The 23,338-nt window shown below is 33.3% G+C and overlaps 1 protein-coding gene across 4 annotated transcripts; it reads left to right on the top strand.

Moving 5' to 3' along the window:
- The first annotated feature begins 124 nt into the window (after window positions 1–124).
- On the top strand, window positions 125–16,830 carry LOC106135903 (zinc finger protein ubi-d4). Of its 4 annotated transcripts, XM_060951150.1 has the most exons (12): window positions 125–249; window positions 386–495; window positions 721–814; window positions 1,215–1,395; window positions 1,890–2,093; window positions 2,536–2,617; window positions 8,802–9,032; window positions 10,492–10,691; window positions 11,001–11,106; window positions 15,070–15,182; window positions 15,793–15,922; window positions 16,424–16,830. In XM_060951150.1, exons 1-11 carry the CDS (start codon window positions 158–160, stop codon window positions 15,919–15,921), a joined length of 1,542 nt encoding a protein of 513 aa, XP_060807133.1. In that variant the 5' UTR covers window positions 125–157; the 3' UTR covers window position 15,922; window positions 16,424–16,830. The 4 variants fall into 4 exon arrangements, with proteins under 4 accessions (XP_060807133.1, XP_060807134.1, XP_060807132.1 ...); XM_060951151.1 differs by lacking the exons at window positions 15,070–15,182; window positions 15,793–15,922; window positions 16,424–16,830 and having other exon boundaries at window positions 8,802–8,993; window positions 11,001–13,994; XM_060951149.1 differs by lacking the exons at window positions 15,070–15,182; window positions 15,793–15,922; window positions 16,424–16,830 and having other exon boundaries at window positions 11,001–13,994.
- The last annotated feature ends 6,508 nt before the right edge of the window (window positions 16,831–23,338 follow it).

The raw sequence follows: 23,338 nt of genomic DNA, 5'->3' as shown, positions 1-23,338 counted from the left end.
TTTAAGTCAGCTAAACTTTGATCTTAGCTTCGCAGGTTAATAAAAAAAAACAAGTTTAGTTTATGGTTAAAGTTTTCATTCAATTCATTCACTTTAAAGTTGGTATTTTCCGGAACTGAACTTATCCAATCAATGGATCAATCCAATAATGACATGAATGACGTCATCAAGGCAGCCAGCGTCGTTTGCAAAAATGGCGGCTGCCGAAATTCAGATTGTAAATCCTTCTAATTTAGCTAAAATCGAAAGGTAAACAATATAATGTCTATAAATTGGCTCGTTTATTTTCATATTGATGTAAAATGTTACGTTACTAGTGAGTGCATGAATTGGCTGAAATTTGTCATTGAATGTTGTGTTTATGACGCCTGTATTTTCCTTTCAGTTTTCTAAATGACCCTAGTTACAAAGAAATTATTGAGAACTCATCTACATTCAATTCACGACTATGTGCGGAAAGAAGGATGCGAATGCCTTTTATCGATACACAAACCGGTTAGTATCCCATTATTGATTATCACTTATCACTGGGTTGGTCCACCCATTTTGTACCTAAACCCTATCTATACCTGAGGCTATTAATTTTCACTGGGAATTTAGTAATTATCTTTACGAATAATTGGAAGTAAGGGTCAACAATATTTATGTTCAATTATTAATGCAGTATTCTTGGTCAAGATTATGTTACAAAGAAATTAAATTGTATATTAATTGATTCAGGTGTCGCCCAAAGTCACTGCAACTTGTTTATGACCAGAAAACAGCGGATGCCTGGTCTGCGGGAGGGACAGGTTTACTCATATCCGGCACAGAGGTAAATAAAAAGGTTTTTATGTGTAAATAGACATAATACTATTCACAATTATTCAGTTACACGCATCTTCTCTTTGATTTTAGTTATTAGTAATGTTTAAGGATAAGTGATTCCTTGAAGTCAATGTTAAGAATTAATCTGAGAATGTTTTGGATAACTGAAAACTAATAATTTTTTCTACTGTTAGACAACAGCTGAACAGTTGCCTATCAATGAAAAAAAAGAAAGAAAATGTTTGTTGGTGGTTAAAAGTCTAGGTGTAAAATATTCTTTTTTTCTGAAATGTTTTAAAATTAAACCTCTCATTACTGAAGTTCCCTATGAGTCCATAACAGTGTCGAAAGCCTCAAAAAAATGAAATCTGTTTTTGCATATAATCTTAGAAAATATCTTCAATCAGATGGCGCAAGTCACGACGTCAGTACCTCACAATGTCTTCAACCCGATGGGGCTGGAGTGGTGCAGACAACCTCGCTGACAATACTGGGGAGGGTGAGAACAGTTCTGGAGTCCCTGGTGATGCTCTTGCTGGGGACGACAGCCGTGATGGCTCACAGACTGCTGCTAAGGATGATCCTAAGGTTTGTTGATTAATCCCATAAAGACCCTAAAGAAGGTTTAATTTGTGTGGAATATTTTAATATTTATACTTTTATATTTGGTTGTAATACATTAATACACTAAACAGGAATCTCTTGGATGAGAATAAAATATCTAGGTAAAATAGTAGTTCTAAAATCACCTTCTTACAGACTCAAATTACATATTCTAATATGTATAAAAACAAATCTTAGTAATCAGTAGTTTTATTAGTCACCTCGGACAGAGTCATACTTCGACTTCTGACTATACAGAAGTTACGTGTTTTTATATTTCTCCAGATGTTGCCTGTGTGGTTTCTTATTTTTCCCAAGATTTTTTTTAAGTACTTTCTCAGTGTCAACTCATATCTCTGCACCAATATCAGTTCAGTGGTTGAAGTTGATGAAAGCGTAACAGAGAGTTATTTGTGCAATTATCATTTTAGTAGGGACATCTGTGTGTGGTTTTAATAAAAATTTCATACATTTCACAGGAATGGTTCTACGACGAAATAGCAATGGACGAGATGGAGACGGGCGAGGAGCCCGAGGCGGAGTCGGACGAGGACTACTTCGACGACACGTACGCCAACCGCCGCAAGCGCCGCGGCGGCGCTACGCCCTCCGGCCCGGGCTCCCGCGGCGGCCGCGTCAGGAAGTCGCAGCCCGATGACGGCACGCCGAAAAGAGGACGAGCGGTGAGTGGACTGAGAATCTAACTTCTTAATCGGTTAATATGTGACTCAGACCATTTTTGTATTAGATATTACGGAATTGCTCTCAGTGTTATGCTGAATGTATGATAAGGTGTGGGTGGGTGTGGGTGATAAGTGACTGTCTGTTAGATTAAAGCCTTATAATCATGATCCTAGATAAGTCAGATAATAACAAACTTATTATGAAAATGTGTCAGAAAGTCAAAGAGCAATAAATATTACGTACATTAAATCACGTCTCTTTCCCAGAGGGGTAGGCAGTGACTACAACTTTCCACTTGCCAAGTTCCCTTCTTTTTTGTTTTTTGCTTCTCCCACATTAAAATTATTTTGAGAGAAATAAATAGTTGGCACATTCTCACCTGACTCCATAACCCACATGAAAAATCTCTTTTGACCGATGTTTTTCTCCATTATCCACCAGGGCCGCGGCCGCAAGCGAGCAGCACAAAGCACGCTTCCGTACGAGGTGCCCGGGGACTCTGAGAAGCCGTTCGGCTGCGAACGTAAGTCCACCAGGCGGCGACACTAGTGTAGCAACACTTAGCTCAGGTCCTCAAGGATTAGTGGTCTTGTGACGGCATGAGGTTGAGGTCTTTGGCTGGTATCGTTTGATCAGCGACGGATACACGCGCTAGCTTACATATATATACTCTTTATCACCTTTGTTTCATTATACAGTACATTTTATATGTTACACGGTTGTTACCTGTGCAGGAGTTATATTTTAGTGTGGCGCGAAAATACGTGAGCGTTTGAGCCAATCAGGGCGCGTCATTTGAACCCGCGAACTGAACTGTCCGCATTGTTCTAATAGTATGAGCGAGATAGCAGGAGACATTTTTGTTTTTGATTTTATTGGGTCTTCATTCGGTTTGATTCGGCGGTAGGTATTAAGGGCTGTTGAATATTGTCGAGGCGACCTTTAAAGGTGATGATGGTACAGTAACGTTGTTCAAATGCCTTGGCCCTGTATTTTGCAAGGAAACGCGATACTCGCCCCTCAGCGCTCCGCCAAACGCCGGCCTCATTCTGATGCCAGCCTTTAAAGACATTGACACGATATTTACTTGCTATAGTTTCGAATCCTTAGCTTTTTAAATTTTTTTGAACTCGAATCTTTTGACTCTTCTATTAGTCTTTAGTCTATGGGAGAGTCTGGTAATAACTAATCCTCACAAAGATTACTTTCTTTTGGTGAATTCAAAATGAAATCGTATGAAGGTGTTTCATTAGTTTAGTTAAAAATACTTTACTCCCTAGTATACTATAGCAAGTATAGTATATCACTATAGCAAGGAATATTAGTAAAGGTATTAATTGGATTTTCACAGCGTTACGAATTTTGGATGCGATACAGGCTATTTTGTTTCAGGAGTGTAATAGAAAAGTAAAGATTTTGCCTTATAATCGATTAAAATTCCTATGAACTACGTGCCTTCACGAGACGCGACATCCAAATTGGTACAAAAATGTCTATTTTATATTCTGTCGGGTTATATGACAGGGACAATTGTATAGTTCATTTGATACTACTCAAAGGAAAAAATATATTGTATAACAGGATTTTAAATATTTTACACAAAATAAACTTTAATTTTTTCCGATTTTCGCCGAATTTTTGAGGAGCAGTCCTCAGCGTTATCAAAGTCATCATTGATCTTTAAGTGGTAGGACAACAGAGTACGACAGTAAGTGTACCGTAGTCTGAAGAGAGACGCCATATAGAGTTGAAGTTCCACTTAAAAATGTTTGCTTCGGCCGATTGAAATTCAGAATCTATTCAAAGACTAACATGTCTGCTAAGGTGGCCATTTTGCCATCAAGTTGATGATTACAGTGGGTGATTAAGTCGTTTACTTTGTTATAAGAGTGTAACCTCCTGTAATGCAAGAGTAACGAACTTGGGTCCTAATGCGTAAGACGATAATGGATTATAATTTTTTGAGGTTGAAATTGGTGAATAAACTATCCATGTTTCTATCAAAAACCGGTTGAATTGCAATGTGTAGAGAACTAAATGACTTGTAATAATATTTTGATACACATCTCCGTTTAGACCCTTTTGAACATATATTATAGGATCAAGGTATAATAGGCTTTTTGTATTATAGGACCATAATAGTAAAGTAGATCATATCAAAAGTTTATAAGTGATATATACCACTTAGAAATCACTCAATACATTTGGTGATTGTGTGTTGTGGAATATATAGTTATGTTGACTGTACACCTCACCGACTACAATAAATGTAGGTCGATTATAACCAAAAAGATACTAAATATAATCAGCGGTATACAAGAAATTGCTCAATATATAATAAATATACACACTGTAGAAGGACCTGAGCTTCTTAGTTTAATATTATATACCTATCATTCATTGTTTTTTGAAAGTGGATGTCGATACTAATTACATAAATAAATTAAATACTATTTTAAATTGTGACCATAGTTTGTCTAGTTTGTCCCTTTTACTTTTGTATAAATGTAAGCGTATTTTGGACAAGCCAAAACAAACGCCAATTTCTTACTCAGTGCTAAATTCAACAGTACTAAAAAGTGATAGACATGTCAAAGATGATTTTTTTTTTATTTGATATAGAAATTATATGTCAATTTCTACACAATTTTCATTTATGTTTCTTTTTTTATATAATATAGTATCGACGTCCGCTTGTAGCGAAATGTTTTAGGTAAAAATGTGAAATATCTATATCAGCGTCGCATAGTAACATAGCTGGGCCAATGAGTTTAACGTAGAGTTGTATAACTAGGTTGGACTTGATCGAGCAATAAACCTGTTGGATATCTACGTCTATCAGTTTTGTATTCATAAACTAAGTCTGTTTAGATTTATTTGTATGAAATTTCAAACAGTGCCCTCTGTCTTATAGTTGTTGCTTTCATATAAATAGTTCTCTACATTGGCTTGTGACAACAAGGAAAACTTGGTAGATGACTAAACTAAGATACTTCCAGTTGTTGTGTGTCTTAAAATATCATTTATAAAAAAATATGTTCTGTATTTTAAATCAGTAAATAAACCAACAAACTAAGCCACCCACCTCTATTTGTTACACAATTTTGAAATTATGTCGGATCATTTACTTTTTGTGTTGAGTAAAGATTACTATAATGATGAGTGTACCCACAGAAGTTAGACACACAGCAACGAAGTCTTTTTGGGCGTATCGTGTCGCGAACATGCCTTTTATTGTTGTGTATGTATGTGTATAGTATTAGTAATAAGAATCTCCATACTGGAATACCCGACTATATTATTAATTATTATTATTAGATATTTTAGGTGAATTATTAGACTTTATCGCGCTGCGCTGGGACGGGACTTTTTGGGTCTTTGGGGGCAAAGTACACTTTAAAACTTAGTCAAAATTGTTTCTCAAAATATGACTTTCCTCCAAATTCGTACCTATTTATTTTAGTATTAAAAGTCTCAGCGCACATATCAAAAATTAATATTATTTAAATAAATTTAATCTTGCATTTAGCTTGATTTGTGTAAGGCCAAGTTTAGTGTTTAATGCTATTAGTGCGTTGTATTACTTATATTTTATGATTTTTAATCCGGAGACCGTTTTTACGAGTCAATTACAAGACAAGAGTTCAAAATTAAATGTTAAATGGGATGGATGTAACATGAAAACACCAATTAAAGAAATAAAAAAATAAAATACACTGCCACATATATATATATTTTGTACCAATCGGTTGGGCGTAGTGTAGTTGTCTAATTTATAAATGTAGGCACGTGAGTAAATATTTTCTGGATAGGTATTGCTTCATAACTTGGTGTACAAGTTCGACGTTGATAAACAACATATGAAATTATTTACTCATGTCATTTAGGCTAGTTAAGTTATTTATCAGTAATGAATTTTTTGAAATGAGCGATTCAGGATAAAAAGGAATAAAATAGGCGATTTTATAATGCTTAAAAAGATTCATTACTGAATATTTTAGCATTGGTATGAAGCCATGACTAACAAGTGCACGATGGTTTTATATTTCTTCAATTTCAAAAAGACCTAGGGTCCTGGTAGCTTAAAAAAATTAAATGTGATGTAAATAGTGTAATTTAGAATGAACTTTTACGAATAAAATTTGTTATCTTATCTATGCAACATACACCGACAATTTTTTAATCAATTTTTGACTAAAAAGATAGTTGCAAGCAAGTAATTTTTATATTTACAAATGTTGAAATCTTTGAGTCAACTGAACAGATAGAGCGAGAAAGAAAATAAAACATAATCCTTATTATACCCGTAAAAAACCTTTGGACTAATAAATAAGTTGTTTTAGAATCTCATAAATCCAATTTTTAATTCAAACCTACACTTTTTTAAATTTTGGACACTTTTTGGGACCCTAGTTTTTCCTCACACGCTCTCGTGGCTTCATACAAATGAATCCTAATTGAAAACGGGATCTTATGAAATCGATACTTTGTAATCACAATATTTTGTAAGCACTGTTTGGTTTGGATTTAACTCATGTGTCTGTGATAGTTTATTTATTTTATTCCTTGTATTCTGTCTATGGTTTTTTTCAACAATGACTAAATATTTATCCCAGGATTTTTAGACGTACTAAAACGTATGAAAATTTAAAGTATTATCTTTTAAAAAATACGCCACCAAAGCGTATTTTTCAAAAATTTTGAAACTAATTTTAATGGAATTTTATTTCTCTTATTTGTAAAGTTTTGATCAATTTTAACGTCTTATTTACGGAATATAAAATAGAACTTCAGCAGTTTTACTTTCTCGGAGTAAATAGTTTGTGGGTAACATTTTAAAGGTAAGGTTTTAAAATGCATGAAAAGTATTCTGAAACATTATAATATCGTGCAATATAATTTTAGTTTTCGGTAATCTTGTTTGATCTACAATTCTCACTGTTTGTATGGAAAAAAGGCGATGCCATAAATCCTTAGGCTGTCGCGCCAGGCTTACATAGAGATCAGACGCATTTTTTATCCAGCTTTAGGGTTATTACCATTTCCCTTCTTGTGGCTACAAAATTTTATCTTACAAGTACACATTTACCCAGGTTTTACAATTATTTTTGTCACGAGGAACTTATCAAAGCCGCCGCACACAGAAACAGAAGATTTGTGTGAAAACTGTACCGTTTTACGTCTGCAATGTTTTATACAAACAAAATTATTAAAAAAAAATTGTCTCCGGATTCGCGATACCATTGGTTTTGTGCGTGGCCGCTTTTTATTTGAATATTCAGCTGTCAATGTGTAACAATAACTTATTCAAAATTCAGTATTAGATAAAAATTTAGTCATTGTCAGTATACTATTGTTTGGTGACTTATTAACACTATTTATTGTCTAGAAATGTTCAGTGCGAGTTCTTGATGTTAATCTTAGATCCAAACTATTATTAGCACCCAAAGATTGTTATGAATTTATACAAGATATTTATGTTGAATAAGAAATAAAATATATCCGAACGTATGCGCTGATGTTGTCAATTTTGATTGGACTCAAACGTTTGGATCTTGTGATGTACTGAGGATTTTACTTTATACATATATAATCAGTCATATTAGGAGAGGGCTCAGAAAAACAGGGAAGTCCAAAATGAGAAATGCAAATAGACTGAATAAAAGCAAGCTTGACTGACAACGCGAAGTAGTAAAAAACCTAAATATTGTGCCGGATCCCATAAAATTGGCTCGTGCATTGAAGAAGAAAAAGGTTGGTCTAGTTACTGAATAACTTTTTTCCAGTAAACTAGTGCCATAATCCAATAAACAAAGTGAAGCAAAAATAAGTTTGTTGAGCTGAATAGTGGACCTGATTTGCAGCGAAAGAGGTCACTTTTTAATTATTATAGATATTTTAAGTAAAATTCCCAGTATATCAAATAATGAAATATTGTTATTGAAGGCAGATCCATAGATTTGAAGTCATCAATCAAACTATCCCCGGGGAGGCGACGGCCACCAGAACTGAACATAGCGTATCACGACGGATCGGCTAATAATAGGACAGACCATGCATGAAAACGCCATCATATATTACAAAAAGAAGGAACTCAATAGTTTTCCTTGTTCTCCTTTAAACAGAACATAGAAATGAATTGAGACTCCCGAAAATTCACTACCTACTCCATATTTTCTTTGTTCTCGCTGAATCAACAGAACATAGAAACGCATAGAGACGCCCAAATTTCATTGGCATATTTTTGTTTTATTGGCGTTTTCAAGCACGGTCTGTGTTGTAAAGGTGTTGATTGATGACGGATAATTCTTGGAAGGCTGCTAACTCCGCCGTCGTGGTGCCTCCCATATGCTCTGTTCTGATGACGTTCGCCTCCCGATTTACCCCCTTTAATTTTAAAAGTAAAAAAGAAGCAGACGGAGGCACTACTGACGGTAAGTTTTTTTTTAATGTTTTAATTTATTTATAAGTAATACAATAATGCGTGTTGGTTGGGTCTTACTAGGTATTGTTGAAAATAGGAAATTGGTAGCTATTCCCGAAAAATCACTCATCATATTTTGAACTTATACAAAATTGTAATGATAAATGATAGGGTACATAGTTTATTTGCTCGTAATAAACATATATCGTGAACTCACTCAAATTTTTAAAGTATATAGGGTTTAAATAGCATGCCACACCTGACCTTGAAACTATTCCAACAGTGTGCGGCGCGAAGTACAAAACGCGGGCAGGTCTTATCTACCACTTCACGCACACGCACAAGGACCCCCCGCCCGGGTGCTCCGCCCCGGCGGCCGGGAGCGACGGGGACTCGAGGGACAGTCGTCCCGGGGCGCACACCCCGCCGCAGCCGGCCTTGGCCCAGGCCCAGCCGGCGACGGAGTACCAAGATAGTTACGTCACGTTTTTGAATAATCCCGGTGTTGGCACAGGTTAGTGTGGGCGAATCTTGTGCTGTGCTTGCTAGTTTTGCTTGCCGCTTACGGGGGAAGTGGCTTGTATTGGGATAATATGATAGACAATAGGCGCGTATGAAAATATTGTTAGCCTCGCGGGGAAATTGCCATGCGAAGTAGATCGGTAAAAGCAAGATGCAGAATGAAGTACGCTAAGTTTAGTTGGGGCGTATTATAGTCTTTATGTAAATGTAAGGGTTTGGTTTACTAGACACAACAGATTTTTTGTCTTGTGTATGTTTTTGTTTGTGTACATTTTTTTCCATTATTTCCGCCCTATTTAAGTTTTCATTCAAATTATCCGGGTTATCTCTATTTTTTTATAAGTTCGGTAGTTAAAAAATATTTTATTATAAAAACAGTGCCTATAACGTATATCAATTTTTATATAGATTCCGGTGTCGGTTTCTCTGGATTTAAATGTATTTCATTTAAAAAAAAAAAAAAAAAAAAAACAATTATGCCAAGCGTCGCTTCCATTGAAATGTGGCCAAACCGGAGATAATGTGCTGTGCTTGCCTTGTGTTGTGAGTTCCGTCTAATTTGAATCAAGAGGGTGTATTATGTTTGGTGTTGCCCTAAGATACTGAATTAAAACTACCATAAATTAAAATTTCAGTCAATGTCTCTTCAAAGTATATTAATATTCAATAATTTTAAGTTACTTTTGTTATTTAATTAACGCCCTCTTAATACAAAGAAAAATATGTTTGTTTTTCGTTACGCTGTTTTGAATAAATTGAGAAGATTCAACTTGAGATATAGTTCTATATTTATTTTCTATATGGCTTTATTTATTTCGTTTTGCTTATATTTTCTTTCATCCCTTTTTTATTCCTCATCAAGCTTAATTTTCTCAAATGTTCATAGCTATAGACAATATCTAGTTTGTATGATGTCTTCTTTTTTATTTGTTCATTTATATGTATGTGTTAATTTCGTTAAAATTATATATTTCGATTATGTGGTAACAAAAAAATGCGCTTATTATACTAGTGGCCATTTTTTTTAATAATTTTTATATTCTAAGGATATATTCTGTTATTCAAAATTTTGCTATTTATTTTTATAATTCTGATTTATGTACTGGAAATAAGTTAATTCCGTGAATAAGTGGCTCATGGGGCACTGCTTATGGAGAAATGTTTATGACACTACTAACAAGACTGGCAAAAGTTCTAAGGGAATTTATTCAATTAATTGCTTTGGATGAAATGCATAATTGCCCCTATTTTTTCTAAGAATCCATCGTTATTAACTTTTTATTTGTTCAAAACATTTTTGATTTGTATCATTTTTGGTTATTATCCCGCAAAATTGGAGATGCCTGTTGAAAGTTTAACAATAGATTGGTTTTTGTTTTATAATTTCTTACTTTTCGTTGGTTTCTAAAACCACCAAGATGACAACCTTTTCAAAATCCCTTCACCACCAGGTTTAGCAGCCGCCGCAGCCGCCGCCACCGCGGCTCCGCCCCCTCGCCGGCCGTCCCCCCCTCCGCGGCCCGCCTCCGCAGACACGTCCTCGTCGGACTCTGCGCACGCGCCGCTCGTGCCGCCCGGCACCGCCGCGGCCGCTGCTACCAGTACCAGTGTACCAGCGGCACCCGCTGAAGTTAAAGAGGGGGATGCTAAGGTATGTAACATATGTACATACATATAGTCACATCTTTATTTCTTGCGGGGTAGACATAGCCAATAAACTTGAAAAGACTGAAAGGCCACGTGCGGATAACAAAAGAGATTTACTTCGTCAGTATATGGCTTGTTCACTACAATTTATTTATAAAACAAGTCGGTGTTGTATTAATCGTAGGTATAATTTGTGGCAGATTGTGATTGTACTATTTTCGCACGCGTCCTTAGCATTTAAGCCAAATTGCGTTCTACTGAACGTAATCCGACTCCCTATAAAGCAGATGTTTACGTTCCATTCCTTCAACAGGTCCCACCGTCGCCCTACTGCGACTTCTGCCTCGGCGACGACAGGGAGAACAAGAAAACTGGCACGCCAGAAGAATTGGTCAGCTGTTCCGACTGCGGCAGATCAGGTAAGCGCGGCCGAGGCCGACCTCCGAGAAACGGCGCCAAAAAGCAGTGTTACCATATCGAGAACCGCGTTTGCGAACGGCACAGACACCTAAGAGAAGGCATAAAACTTAACGGTGTTCTAGAAATACAAACGTCTATGTCGTTCTCGGCGGACGATTTCGACAATTTTGCGATGAAAACGAAACTGTTGAACGATGAGTATGTGGGGTATCCTATGTCGCCGCCCTCGTCGCGGCAGAGCCCCGTTATTTAGGTAGTCTGTTTGGGAGTTTGTGTCTATTCTATCACCCATATGTTAAATACATACAGTCTGTATATAGTCTGTATCCCTTGTGGGGTACACAGTGCCAACAGTTTTGAAAAGACTTACCACGTTCAGGTGTCTGGCTCAGTGATGGAATTGAAATTCAAATAGTGACAGGTTGCTTGCCCATCGCCTACAAGAAGAATGCCAAGTTTATTAGTTATTCCCTTAGTCGCCTAAGACATATGTTACAACAACATATGTTTATTTGTTATATTTAGAGTATTGTTGAGTTAGTATCCCATCACACAAGTTTCGAACTTACCCTCCGTATATATTTATATAATATGTTGATATTTTTCCTGAATGAAATTTCTAATTGATTTACTTAACAACGTTAGGTACTTAATACTTGCCTACTTCAAGGGAAAATGGGTTATTTATAATCTGCAAGGAACATTAAAATTGCTCAGAAAATTTCAATTACACAAACTTTATTTCCTGGTTCGTCTTGGAAGATTTGTGGTTATAAACCGATTACTAATTGTAATTTATATAACTAGATAAAAAATATCAACTGCATAACCAAAGAGTATAGTTCTCACAATACACTGTCTGACCAATGTCAGAATGGTCATAACATTTTTGTACTTATTTTACTATCATTTGAAAATAGACACAAACTTGCATCGACAAAATAATTCAGTATAAATTGATCTTAATCATTAAAAATCTTTACTTTGATACGAGGCTTAAATTATGACGCGATAAAATTGGGATTTTATCACTATAAATATAAGGTTTCGTTTTTGTCACAAAATTTATCCCTTTCGTAACTTGAAAGGGTTTTGTTTTATACCAAAGAGGTCTGTTTTTTTTTTATAAACGTTCAGTGTCAGAAAAGCATTTTTAAATTAATTTCATGAATTATTTTAAAATTTGCTCTGACTAAGCGTTTTTTTAGTATATAAATCTATATATCTAACATTCCATTTATCATTTTGCAATACGAGATATCGCAATAAACATAATGTAATATATACTTGGTAACATTAGGTACTTGTGATTAGTGTTGCCATGGTGAAAATTCTATTTAATTGTGAACGAGTTTTTATGATGTTATCTGTTGTATTAATAACTATTAGTCTACTTTAGAAAACCAAAGAAAATTTTTCTGTTTTACTAAATATTATATATACTTTTTATTAATCAAAATTCATTTGTTCCAATAATCTACTTACCAAATTGAGGTTTATATCTAAACAATATGTTATAAAAAAAATGTATGTCTGTAACAAAATTTTATCGTTGTCCTATGCCTTTCATTGTCTTCATATTCTAGTTTTTATCAGTCAATTGAAATGTCATTAGTTATAAATAGCTTACTGCCGAATAGCCAAACATACTAGCTTTTCTAGTCACGCCGCCAAAATTTTGCGCACGCATATTTTGTTAGTCCCGTATTTACGTTAGAAAGTATAAAAATATTGTACACTTTTTATTAATTGTTTTGTTATGCGTTTTAAATGGACCTCATAATATTAGTTACAGCTTTGCTTGTAATCTTTATATTGTTTCACATGTTAAACTAATTAAATTATGAACAAGAGCCTAAATGGAATGCTAAACATATAACGAACAGAGTAAAATATTACATAAGTAATATTTTTTTAAACTTTTCGTTTCTTATTTTAACATAGATGTTCTAATGGTGTGGGTAGGTACAAATTGTTATCATGGATCTCCTTTTATAAATTTTTGCAAAAAAATTGTTCGATTTATAAATACTTTATTACAATAGATTTGGTTTTATGGTGTACTGTTGTTAAGAACGCCTTTGACATAACATTCTAAAGAAATTATAAGGCAACTTGTGCCAAGTGTAGGCAATACTATAAATTTTGAGCTTATTACGTGCCTTTCCCGATGTTTCGTCATTATTTCATATATATTCATTGTTATCCAAAGATTAAAATTGCTAAATGTTAATATTATTGTCCCAAAAGACTAATTATTGTTTTATATCATTCCTGTAGTTTATATCGTTTGTTGTCGTAGCGTTTAAGAAAAATATATAGAGATTTAAATCTTTTAGGTAAATTGAAATGCCAAATGAGTTGAACTTTTTTATATTATTTCAAATTTAAGGATGAAAAATAAAATATACTTAATTTTAATAGAATATTTGTTATTTTAGCTGGATTGCTTTATAAGTTTCATCTCATTTGGATAATTTTAGAAATATAATCTTATTAATAGATGTTTTTTTCCTATTATGCGATATCGCATATTGACTTATTACAAAATATAATATGTGTTAGATTTAAATTTTATTTTTAGTTTAATTGTGTTAAAAAATGCAATAGATTTGTTTATTATAAAGTCTTTATTTTTGTTTAAAAGCTTGAGGCATATATTTTTATTCAAAATGTGATTTTTTCGAATTCCTTTCTTTCAAAAATTAAAATATTATTTTTTATTGTTCAGCTCCACATAGAATTACTTTGAACATATATATTCTTTATGTTTATAGTATATTCATTGGACGTCAGATGATTGTTCATGGTTGCTCTGATATGAAATATTGCTAGTTCTATGTTATGAAACTTGATCAGAATATAACTTCTGTTTCTTCTTTAAAATCCGTTGCGTTGTTTAGGAAAGGTTGTTGGAAATATGACAGACAGCAGTGAGTTGAGTGTTAAAACAATATTTATTTGTTCTAAGTAATTCTGGCCAGGTTTCTATAATATTATTTTAGTTCGTATATAAAGTTACCGTCATCTCGAATAATCGTTTATAAATTTTATTTTAAAGTATCAAATATCGTACGGAAGTGCATATGCGGCAAATGTCACCATCTTTAATTTTCTAAACTCAAACCAATTTATCAGGTTGACAAAGAAAACTAGTATTCATTACGAAGACTTTATTCTTCATCTAAAACTTTTCTGTTCCTTAATTGGTTATGAGCGTTAGAATATGCGCGTTATGTTGATAATTTTTTTTTAATTTGTGTATTTTTTTAAACATTAAAAAAATGTATAGCAAAATAGCCTTTCATTTTGTGCTGAAGAATAGTGAATGTGCACTTCCCTACTTTGATACTTGGAAATAAAATTCGGATTGTTATTATAGTTTTTATTTTTATTTATTTTTCACTATTGTTCGGCACACATTCCCTTTATTCATAATACTTGCAAGTTATCATCGAGACCAACTTTTTAAGGTAAGATATGATTGTGCCTAACAATATGTGAATAAATAATGCTTTTTAATTTTGTAAGATTAATCTACGTTAACGTAATGCTTTCATCTCGTCTAATATTGTTTTTAGTATAAACTTATCTGACATCATGGCTTGCATACTATAAAAAATTGAACACAGAACTTTTAGGGTGTTGAATGATTTACCGATCATGAATTCTTCAATTTATAACCAAGTAATATTAATTCGATACGCTTATTATTGTTTCTATCGCATCTAAACAGGCTACGTCAAAACGGAAGGCTTCCTAGCGACTGCGCCAAAAAAATTTACTGTCGGCTGCGCCAACCGTAACCTAACCTAACCGTATACCAATTGCTATCTGTTATGAAAAGTTATGTAGAAGTTTTAATATGTTTTGACAAAAGTGGTAAATCATCCAGTGCCGTAAAACAATACACTTTAAATCTATTTTCTTTGAAATATAATATAGTTTATACAATCCAACAGGTCACCCGACTTGCCTGCAGTTCACCGCCAATATGATTGTGTCTGTTCGCAAGTACCGCTGGCAGTGTATCGAATGTAAATGCTGTTCCGTATGCGGCACCAGCGATAATGATGTAAGTACGACAGCTTCTAAGAGAGGAGTGATGAATGTGAATGAATGCAAAAGAAGTATTTCGGAATTGTGGCATCTGTGAATCAAGTTGTAGTATCCGGGAAAGAGTTGCGATATGAGTATAATTGTTAGTGGAAAACTTTATTGCAGGTGATCCGTTTAAAGAATTCTTTAATGATAAATATCTGATATATAGTTATTTATCATTAAAGACATAGATGAAAAAAAAATGAACGGTGAAGAAGCCTTTAGTAACTCTGTTATCAGGATATTCGTGCAAGTAGCCGGTCATTCTGATGGATACAAAATCTTTCCGTGGTTAGCTATGCTTTAACAGAATACATGTGTTTTCATTTTTTCATATACTTACAGAGAAAAACGAGATGATAAATATATAATTTCTCTCCCCCTCAAAGTTTTCATCCAGTGTTGAATCAAAGATCGATTCAAAATCGATTAAAGAAGCTAATAATATTTGATTGAACCCCAGAAGAAGTTTATAAATTCTTAATTAAGATAAAGAGGTTGATTTGATGAATTGTAACACTATACAAACCCAAATGTTTCACAGTTGAGTTGTTAACCTGCGAAATAACGCGATTGGCCCACAGGATCAACTGCTATTCTGCGACGACTGCGACCGCGGGTACCACATGTACTGCCTCGCCCCGCCCCTGGATACGCCCCCGGAGGGCTCCTGGTCGTGTGCGCTTTGTATCAAGCAGTTCCACAACAAGTGAGGTACGTCACTCATATCATCATCCATTCAGTCTGTCTGTCTGTTACGTTTTCACGGCAAAATCGTGGGACCTAAACCCCTGACCTGGGACCTGGGCCCCTTCATCTCTTGTTTATGTCGTAGTAAAAGGCGAGTTAAGAAATTGGAATATGGGTTAAGTACGGTCCGGAGGAGAGAGAGAGAATCCGACAAATTATTGCGGAGGTCAGTCTTCATTAAAAACCTCCTTACGCAATCGAGGATCATGTCAAAAGGCGCAACCCTGACGGTGAAGATGTAAACGGGATTAAAGTCAGGAGAAGACACACTTTTAGCTTGAAGGTTTGATGATAAAATTGACATTAAAAGTTTAGAGTGGATGTTGCAACTATTACTTCATAGAGCTACTATCGCCAGTATAAACTGTTGTTCTCGTCCATCTCCTCCTGAGCGCTTTGGTTAAAAAATAAATCTGGTTCTTAAAAAAATATACTTTTCCTTAGTTTTAATTTATTTTGTTTCAGATTAAGAGATTACAAGGAGTGTGATGGATATACACACGCAATCTATCGTTGCGATGTGACGTTTATTTTATCGTAAGGATATTTGTAACTCAGACCTGTACATTGTTGCCATAGCGTAGTTTTTGATAGCTTTGTATTTTGACGAAATATTGTTTTTTAAGAAAGGCATTTTGACACTGAGAAACCTTAGCAGTAAGGTTCAAAATATATTTAATGCCATTTGGTTTGACGTTTTGTATGGTTGTAAATAGTTCGTGTAAATGTTTCGTCAGAGTACATTGACCTTCTTAACTTTTTAATATAAGGGCGTGGACAAAAGTGTTGATAAAAGTTTACTTAATTAAATTCACACATTTGATTTAAATAATGGTTTGCTTTATTCCTTTGTATTTATATCAGAAAATTATTTAGATAATAAGACTATAAAAATAAATCTTATCTGTCTCATTATGAAAGAAATATTTTCATTAATTCTAACTGGCAAGCCCGCGATTTTGTGACTCGAGGCCTTACCATCGAGCCACTAAAATCAACAAAACAGAAATATGTGTGAAGCTAATTGAAGTTAAATAATATAACACGACGTCTGCGCCATTTTCACGCCGCGTCTCTTCGTGTCTGTCAGAATGATTGGACAAAATAATCGATCAGTTTTTAAATATTACTGAAATGAAAAACCCTTTTTGCTTTTTTGATAGTTTATGTAAACAAAGCATTTGGTACGTAACGTAATTAATGTTATATCGAGAATAAAAAAATGGGCCGTCATTCTGACGTCAGGACGTCTGACATTTTGAATGTTGACCAAATTAAAGAAAAACTAGTCATTGGTGACTGCCCATTATTTAAAGTATTATCTCTATTATTATTTAGATATCAATTATTCAGGAAAACTTATCAAATATTTGCTAATATATATATTATATTTAAGTAATATTTTTAAATTCAATCGGTCAATTTGGCCAGTCATTCTGATGGTCACGTCTCTTCTACCTCCACCGGTGCTTGTTTAGCCGATTTAGTTACGGACCGCGCTCGATTTGTGTTGCGGAAGCGTTCGCAGTTACATCTCTATGGATTTTTAAGTAAAGAATAGACAACAAGTTCTTATATAAAGCAATCAGTAAAATATATTAACCTAAAACTAATTTTTATTTAGAATGTTTTGTTTGTTGTTATAAACAAATATGTAGTTAGACTTTTTTTATTTGTGTGGACCATTTTCAGTTGAAACTTATCGCACATTGGGGCGAGCTGTGCTTGGTGGCCGTCAGATTATTCATAAAAAATAGCGAAACCAATCTGAAAACCATTCAAAATAGTTAAAACAAAACAAAATACATCAAAAAAGTAATTAAAAACAAACAATTATACTTATCACTTGCCGAGAATCATACGGGTCCACCGATGTGAAAACCAATCGCGCGCCGGTCGCTTCACCAGTAACGCGCCTGCGCGCGCCGAAATATAGCTCAAAAAATGTATGTAAGTACTTTAAGCTTTTTTTTAATGTAATTTAATTGCTGTAAAGATTTAACTGCGAACAGATGTATTTTTATACGATGAGAATGCTAGATTCCCGCTTGTCCCAGATCTTTACTAAGTCTATGTCCAATTAGTCTCCTTTATTAAGAAAATATTGTCATTTAAAATAAAACTTGTCACCTATAAATACCCCATTTATACAACATTTAATATCTACATATGAAATAATAATAACACGTATACGTACATAAATTCACGCTTCCTTGCCGGAGAGACTTCCACTTGCCACGATTGCTGCATAATTCTTTCGCTTTATCCGCATTTTCATTCATCATTCCTCATATAAGATCCTCGTTTCATTGTTTACTCGACTTGAACTTTCGCCAGTACGGTCCTGATTTCCGGTAATACTGTTATTCTCACATAATTAATTACAGCCAATTCAAATTAAAAACAGCTTCAGTAAGTTTGAATAAACTATTACGAGAATATAAGCGTTTGACACACTATTTGTGTCCTCACTTTTTAAGCAAATACCGAATAAACATTCGACTTATTATATTTCTTTGTTACACAAATATAATTTAATTAATCATATTTTTTTACTATTTTTTGTAGTAAATGGGCCTAAATACGTTTTTTTAAATAAATATACGTCATTAATACGTAAAGTTTTTACAATTCGCAGGTTCGAAAATTTTAGCTGTAAATAAGATTTCGCTTTATATACGTCAATCTGTTATAGTATTAAGTCCATCATAAATGCAACAATCATTATGAAATGGTATCGTTAAAGCTGAACACAAGGACTAATAAACAAAGAGCGTCCTTTTATTATAGCGCACGGTAATTTATTAAAAATTCTCTATCTTTCAGTTGTTCAAAATATTAATTGTAAATCAACGCGATCAAAAGTAATAACAAATTTGAAATAACTTGTATGAAATTAATTGAATTTTAATACAATTTTTAAAAATTTGATTTAAAAGCCAACAATGGGAATGTAATTAAATTACAAAAATATCTAGTCTTAACAACCAGTCTTTTTACCATACCATTTCATATGAAAAAGTCAGAATTTCACGTTCAATTCTTTATTACTGGTATCTCATTACCCAATAGTTTTTACCTCGTTTAAACATCATGGAAATTAGAAAGTCTCATACCTTTACGTACAAAATTTATATGAAAGTCATCGTGTCTGTCATTTATTCATATGTATAATAAACAATACACTCCCTAGTCGTCTCATTTTTCTAACCTCAACTATTTCTTGATAGAAATAAATTATAGAAAAATTACAAGGTTTTAAAGTGAAAAATTTGCTATTTACGTCTTTGCCATTATTATATTATGAAATCTATGCGTATTGTAAAACCCTGAAATTTAGTTTTCATACCACACACAGAAATCAGTGGCGAAAATGATGGTGTCGTGATTAATATGGCGCGAATTTCCCCTTCCTTAAAAAAAAAAATAATGTTTTGTTTTCATAAAAATTTACGAATAAGTCAACTCTTTATTCTTTTCGGGGTGGGCAAATCTTATTGTAACAAAACTAGGTCACGCTTAGCTTTAAATGAAGAAGTCATTAGTTCCTCAGCTTTGTAAGCGTTTCCCTTTATTGACTTTACAAACTGTGCGTTAAGAAAAGCGGCTGGCAACTCAGTTTTTTCTTAGCTACCAAACTACTCGTAGTATGAAAACATACAAGATCAAATGATACAAAATGCACGCCATCACTTTCGTTCTGACTTTTGTGTGAACAACTCCCGTTCTGTAGATGTCGTGTGAAGTTCATAGACTAACAGAGTGAAAAACATATAATTCAGCTTGTTGCATTTGGATTATACTAATCATTTTTTTTCTTCAATGTAACGAAATCTAGTGCAGAAATGGCGTAAGTAAATTTCTAAATAATTTCCGTTGCTCAAATGTTGTATATTTATTTTTGGAATAATAATTTTATTGACGCTTTTCAAAGCAATCATACGTAATATTTACGCCATTCTGCTTGGAAGTTACTAAACTGTAAGTACATTAGAATTAAGTAATAAATAAGCGTCGGTCTAAGCAATGTGAAACATTGAATTGTGAAAAATTTAACACATTTTTATTTTTGTACTAAGTAATCCAAAAATTGTATCCCATCGCTTTGATATCCCATCAAGTAACATCATGTTGTTTGGATAGGAACATTCCAAATTTGTAAAGGTCTTTGCTTATTGGTGCATTTTTCAATTACGTGGTGCTCTGAACCAATGAATAATAAGTTTTATTTCAGTGTAATAAAATTAGTTTAACTTTGATAAAGCAATGAATTTTTTGAATTATCAACCAATAATCCTGAGACTTTTCGGACAAAATACATAGATCATGTAAAAATTATCTTAACAAATACTTAGCGAACAAAACATTTTCTATCTTCAATTTTTTTTTTTATGGTTTGCGAGCAACTATAATGGCCTATAATGGCGCAGAATTTTAAATACTAATGCTATTGTGATTAAAATGATTTAACATCAAACATACAGTTTTATTCGGTTTTCGGTTATTTTCTGTAGTTTTAAAATGTAACGGTTTTACAGAGGTTTAAACAAAGTTAAAATCAGTGCTCTAATAATAAACTTAACGCACAAATATGTGATTTTTTTTAATGGCAACATTGATTAATAGGAGATGAAGTAAACAACGTCCAAGGCGTTATTGTTGAATTGTATAACTACCAGTGTTTTCATCAGTTCTTTGTTGCACCGATCAACATTATACAGTGTTAAAAAGACGTTTGTACATACGTATATACATTTATGTAACCGAATTGTACAGTGTGACTGAAATTAGTAGATAAGTGAATAATGCTGGCAACATTGGTTATTTATCTCCCAATTGCACAGATTGGCGCCTTAATTATTTATCACTTGCTGTGCCCGCGACTTTGTCCGCGTGGAATAGTTATTTTGGGCATCATTGAAGCTCTCAAGGAGGAATAACTTTCTCCGTTTTTTTTTTTTCACATTTTCCATTATTTCTTCGCTCCTAATAGTTGCAGCGTGATAATAAATAGAGCCTAGACCTAAAGCCTTCCTCGATAAATGGTCTATTAAACACAAAAATATTTTTTTTATTCGAACCAGTAGTTCCTGAGATTAGCGCATTCAAACAAACTCTTCAGCTTTATAATATTAGTGTAGATTATCTATTTTTATTGCTATTTAAAACTACTTTCTATGCACATTTCATTACACATACAAATGTTTATGTTTTCATATTTCATGGAACAGAATTTACTGATGTTAGTTTCGGTGCACGAAGGAACAATATAAAAGGCATGTTGCCAGTGGAGATGAATGTCAAGTAATAGATACAGTAAGTGCTGTGATCAGACTAGTTGGTTGTGACGGGGAGTTGGTAGAGCCGGTCACGGGAAAACCGCCATGGTAACCATTATAAGCTGACATGTTGTTATCCAATGTAAATGACCCTGTTACGTCTCCTGTACGCTCATGAATTGTTAAAGAACTTTAGCGTAGAGTCTAAATCACGCCTTTATAGACCAATAAGATGCTGATGCAACTCACAGTAATCCATTTAAGCTTATATCATGTCTCGTAAAGAGATTTACTAAAATGAAAATACGGCATTCTTTTGAAATTGATTTGTATTGCGCCGGAGTGACGTCAGCGTCTAAAAAGCGATTGTAACCGTCGAAAAAAGATGCACATTGCATTTTGGGAAGAAACATTGAAATTGTTACAACTTTTTTACAGTCAATGTGCATCTTTCTCGCCCGGTACGTCCATTTCATTATGCGTGGACCTCTCATTTCTATTGAATATATAGACGCAGAAGAGTCAGTTTATACTGGTTTTTCCGAACGACCGACTCGTGGCCGGTATACGCCGATTTGCTTTTTAATTCTAGTGTAGATAAACCGAATTTTTTTTTGTACTTTATTTTTAAGTGATAATTAATATTTGTTTATTATTTTTTCACTTGTATAGAGGTTTCATATCATACCGGTATTTTTTATAATAGAGGTATTTGTTCGCTTATTGGCTAAATATCTTTTTCCCTAAAATTAATAGGAAACCATGAATTTATTTTAGAAATTGGAGTTGTTAAAAGCAAAATATCGAAATAATCAAAATTTCGATGTAAAAGTAACTAACGACATTATTACTTTAATTAAGGAACTTCATAAAACATATACCAAAATTTCTACTTAATTTTTCAGTTATATATATTTGTCGATCAATATGTCGGTATGATATTAAGTCTTTATATTTTATCCTTTCACATAAATGTGGTAATATATTTTTTTGTAGTTTTTTTCAAGTAACGAAGTTGAATTGATATCATAATATTATATCAGATGATAAATATTTTTTAATACTATTAAGTATATTTGACGCCTAACGCATTTTTTTTAAAGTTCCAACAAGAATGTGTTATTTTGAGTAAGTATATAAGTAAATGATCGATTATGTGTATGATGTCAATACAATATCGATTTTATATGACTTCGCCACAATCTGTTAGTTTATTGTAAATTAAGTGTTTCCAGCCTGTAATTAATGTGTCATACTAAGTGTGGTGACTTAATGAAATAAATTTGAAGTTGTAATGGTTGTTTTATTTTATTTATTGTTAAAAATAAAAAATAATGGCAACATTGTTGTAGTGGTAGCTTGGAATTGCGCATTTATTCACGATGTTGCCATGATGATGTGGACTATTTCCTGTCAATTTTTAACACTTCGGATTACCTCCAAGATGGGTAGGGGCAAGGCGACAATGTCCTTACTATTAATGACGAATCCGATACCTTCGTACCTACAAGTCGAAGTAAGTCAGGCAGAAATAAAACAACATAAATTTATTATCTAAATTTATTTATTCATTCGGAACAATTCACTACTTTGTATGATATGAAACCAAAGTGTTTGGCATTAACATCAGCGCTAACTCTAAAATTGCACAGACTTAACTGACTACATCTATAGAACTAACAATATTATAAAACTACAACAGACCTATTAAAAAGAAAACGGGAATAGGTAACAATTTGCTTGAAGATCACTTCGGAATATCACTGGGAGAAACATTCAAAGTATAAAAGTAACAAAAATATATTAAATAATAATTACTAAATGATAAAATATTTATGTTAATTTATAACAATAATTCGATAGAGATTTGTTTATAAATATAATGTTTTAAAAATGTTTTATTTTTGTTTAACTTAACATTGGATAATATTGTTTTTTTATTAGATCTACCTATACAAAATGGGGTATAGGTTCCTAATTTGTAGAATTGAAATTGACCTAAAAAGTTTATAATATTATAAAATACTTTCTTTTGATAAGTCTTTTATTTGAAATTTAATTCGAAATATTTTTACAGGGTCCTTTTTATAATCTTAATATA

Source organism: Amyelois transitella, chromosome 24, assembly GCF_032362555.1.
Source record: "Amyelois transitella isolate CPQ chromosome 24, ilAmyTran1.1, whole genome shotgun sequence".
NCBI classification, from domain to species: domain Eukaryota; kingdom Metazoa; phylum Arthropoda; class Insecta; order Lepidoptera; family Pyralidae; genus Amyelois; species Amyelois transitella.
The sequence above is the reverse complement of the archived record's forward strand: the minus strand, read 5'-3'. Positions and strand labels throughout refer to the sequence as shown.

Bases quoted from the DNA above. Each gene is read 5' to 3' on its own strand.
- LOC106135903 (XM_060951149.1), top strand. From the start codon at position 158: ATGACGTCATCAAGGCAGCCAGCGTCGTTTGCAAAAATGGCGGCTGCC. The intron at 2,094-2,535 runs GTGAGTGGACTG...ATTATCCACCAG, and splicing joins CGCCGAAAAGAGGACGAGCG to GGCCGCGGCCGCAAGCGAGC. The intron at 2,618-8,801 runs GTAAGTCCACCA...CTATTCCAACAG, and splicing joins GAAGCCGTTCGGCTGCGAAC to TGTGCGGCGCGAAGTACAAA.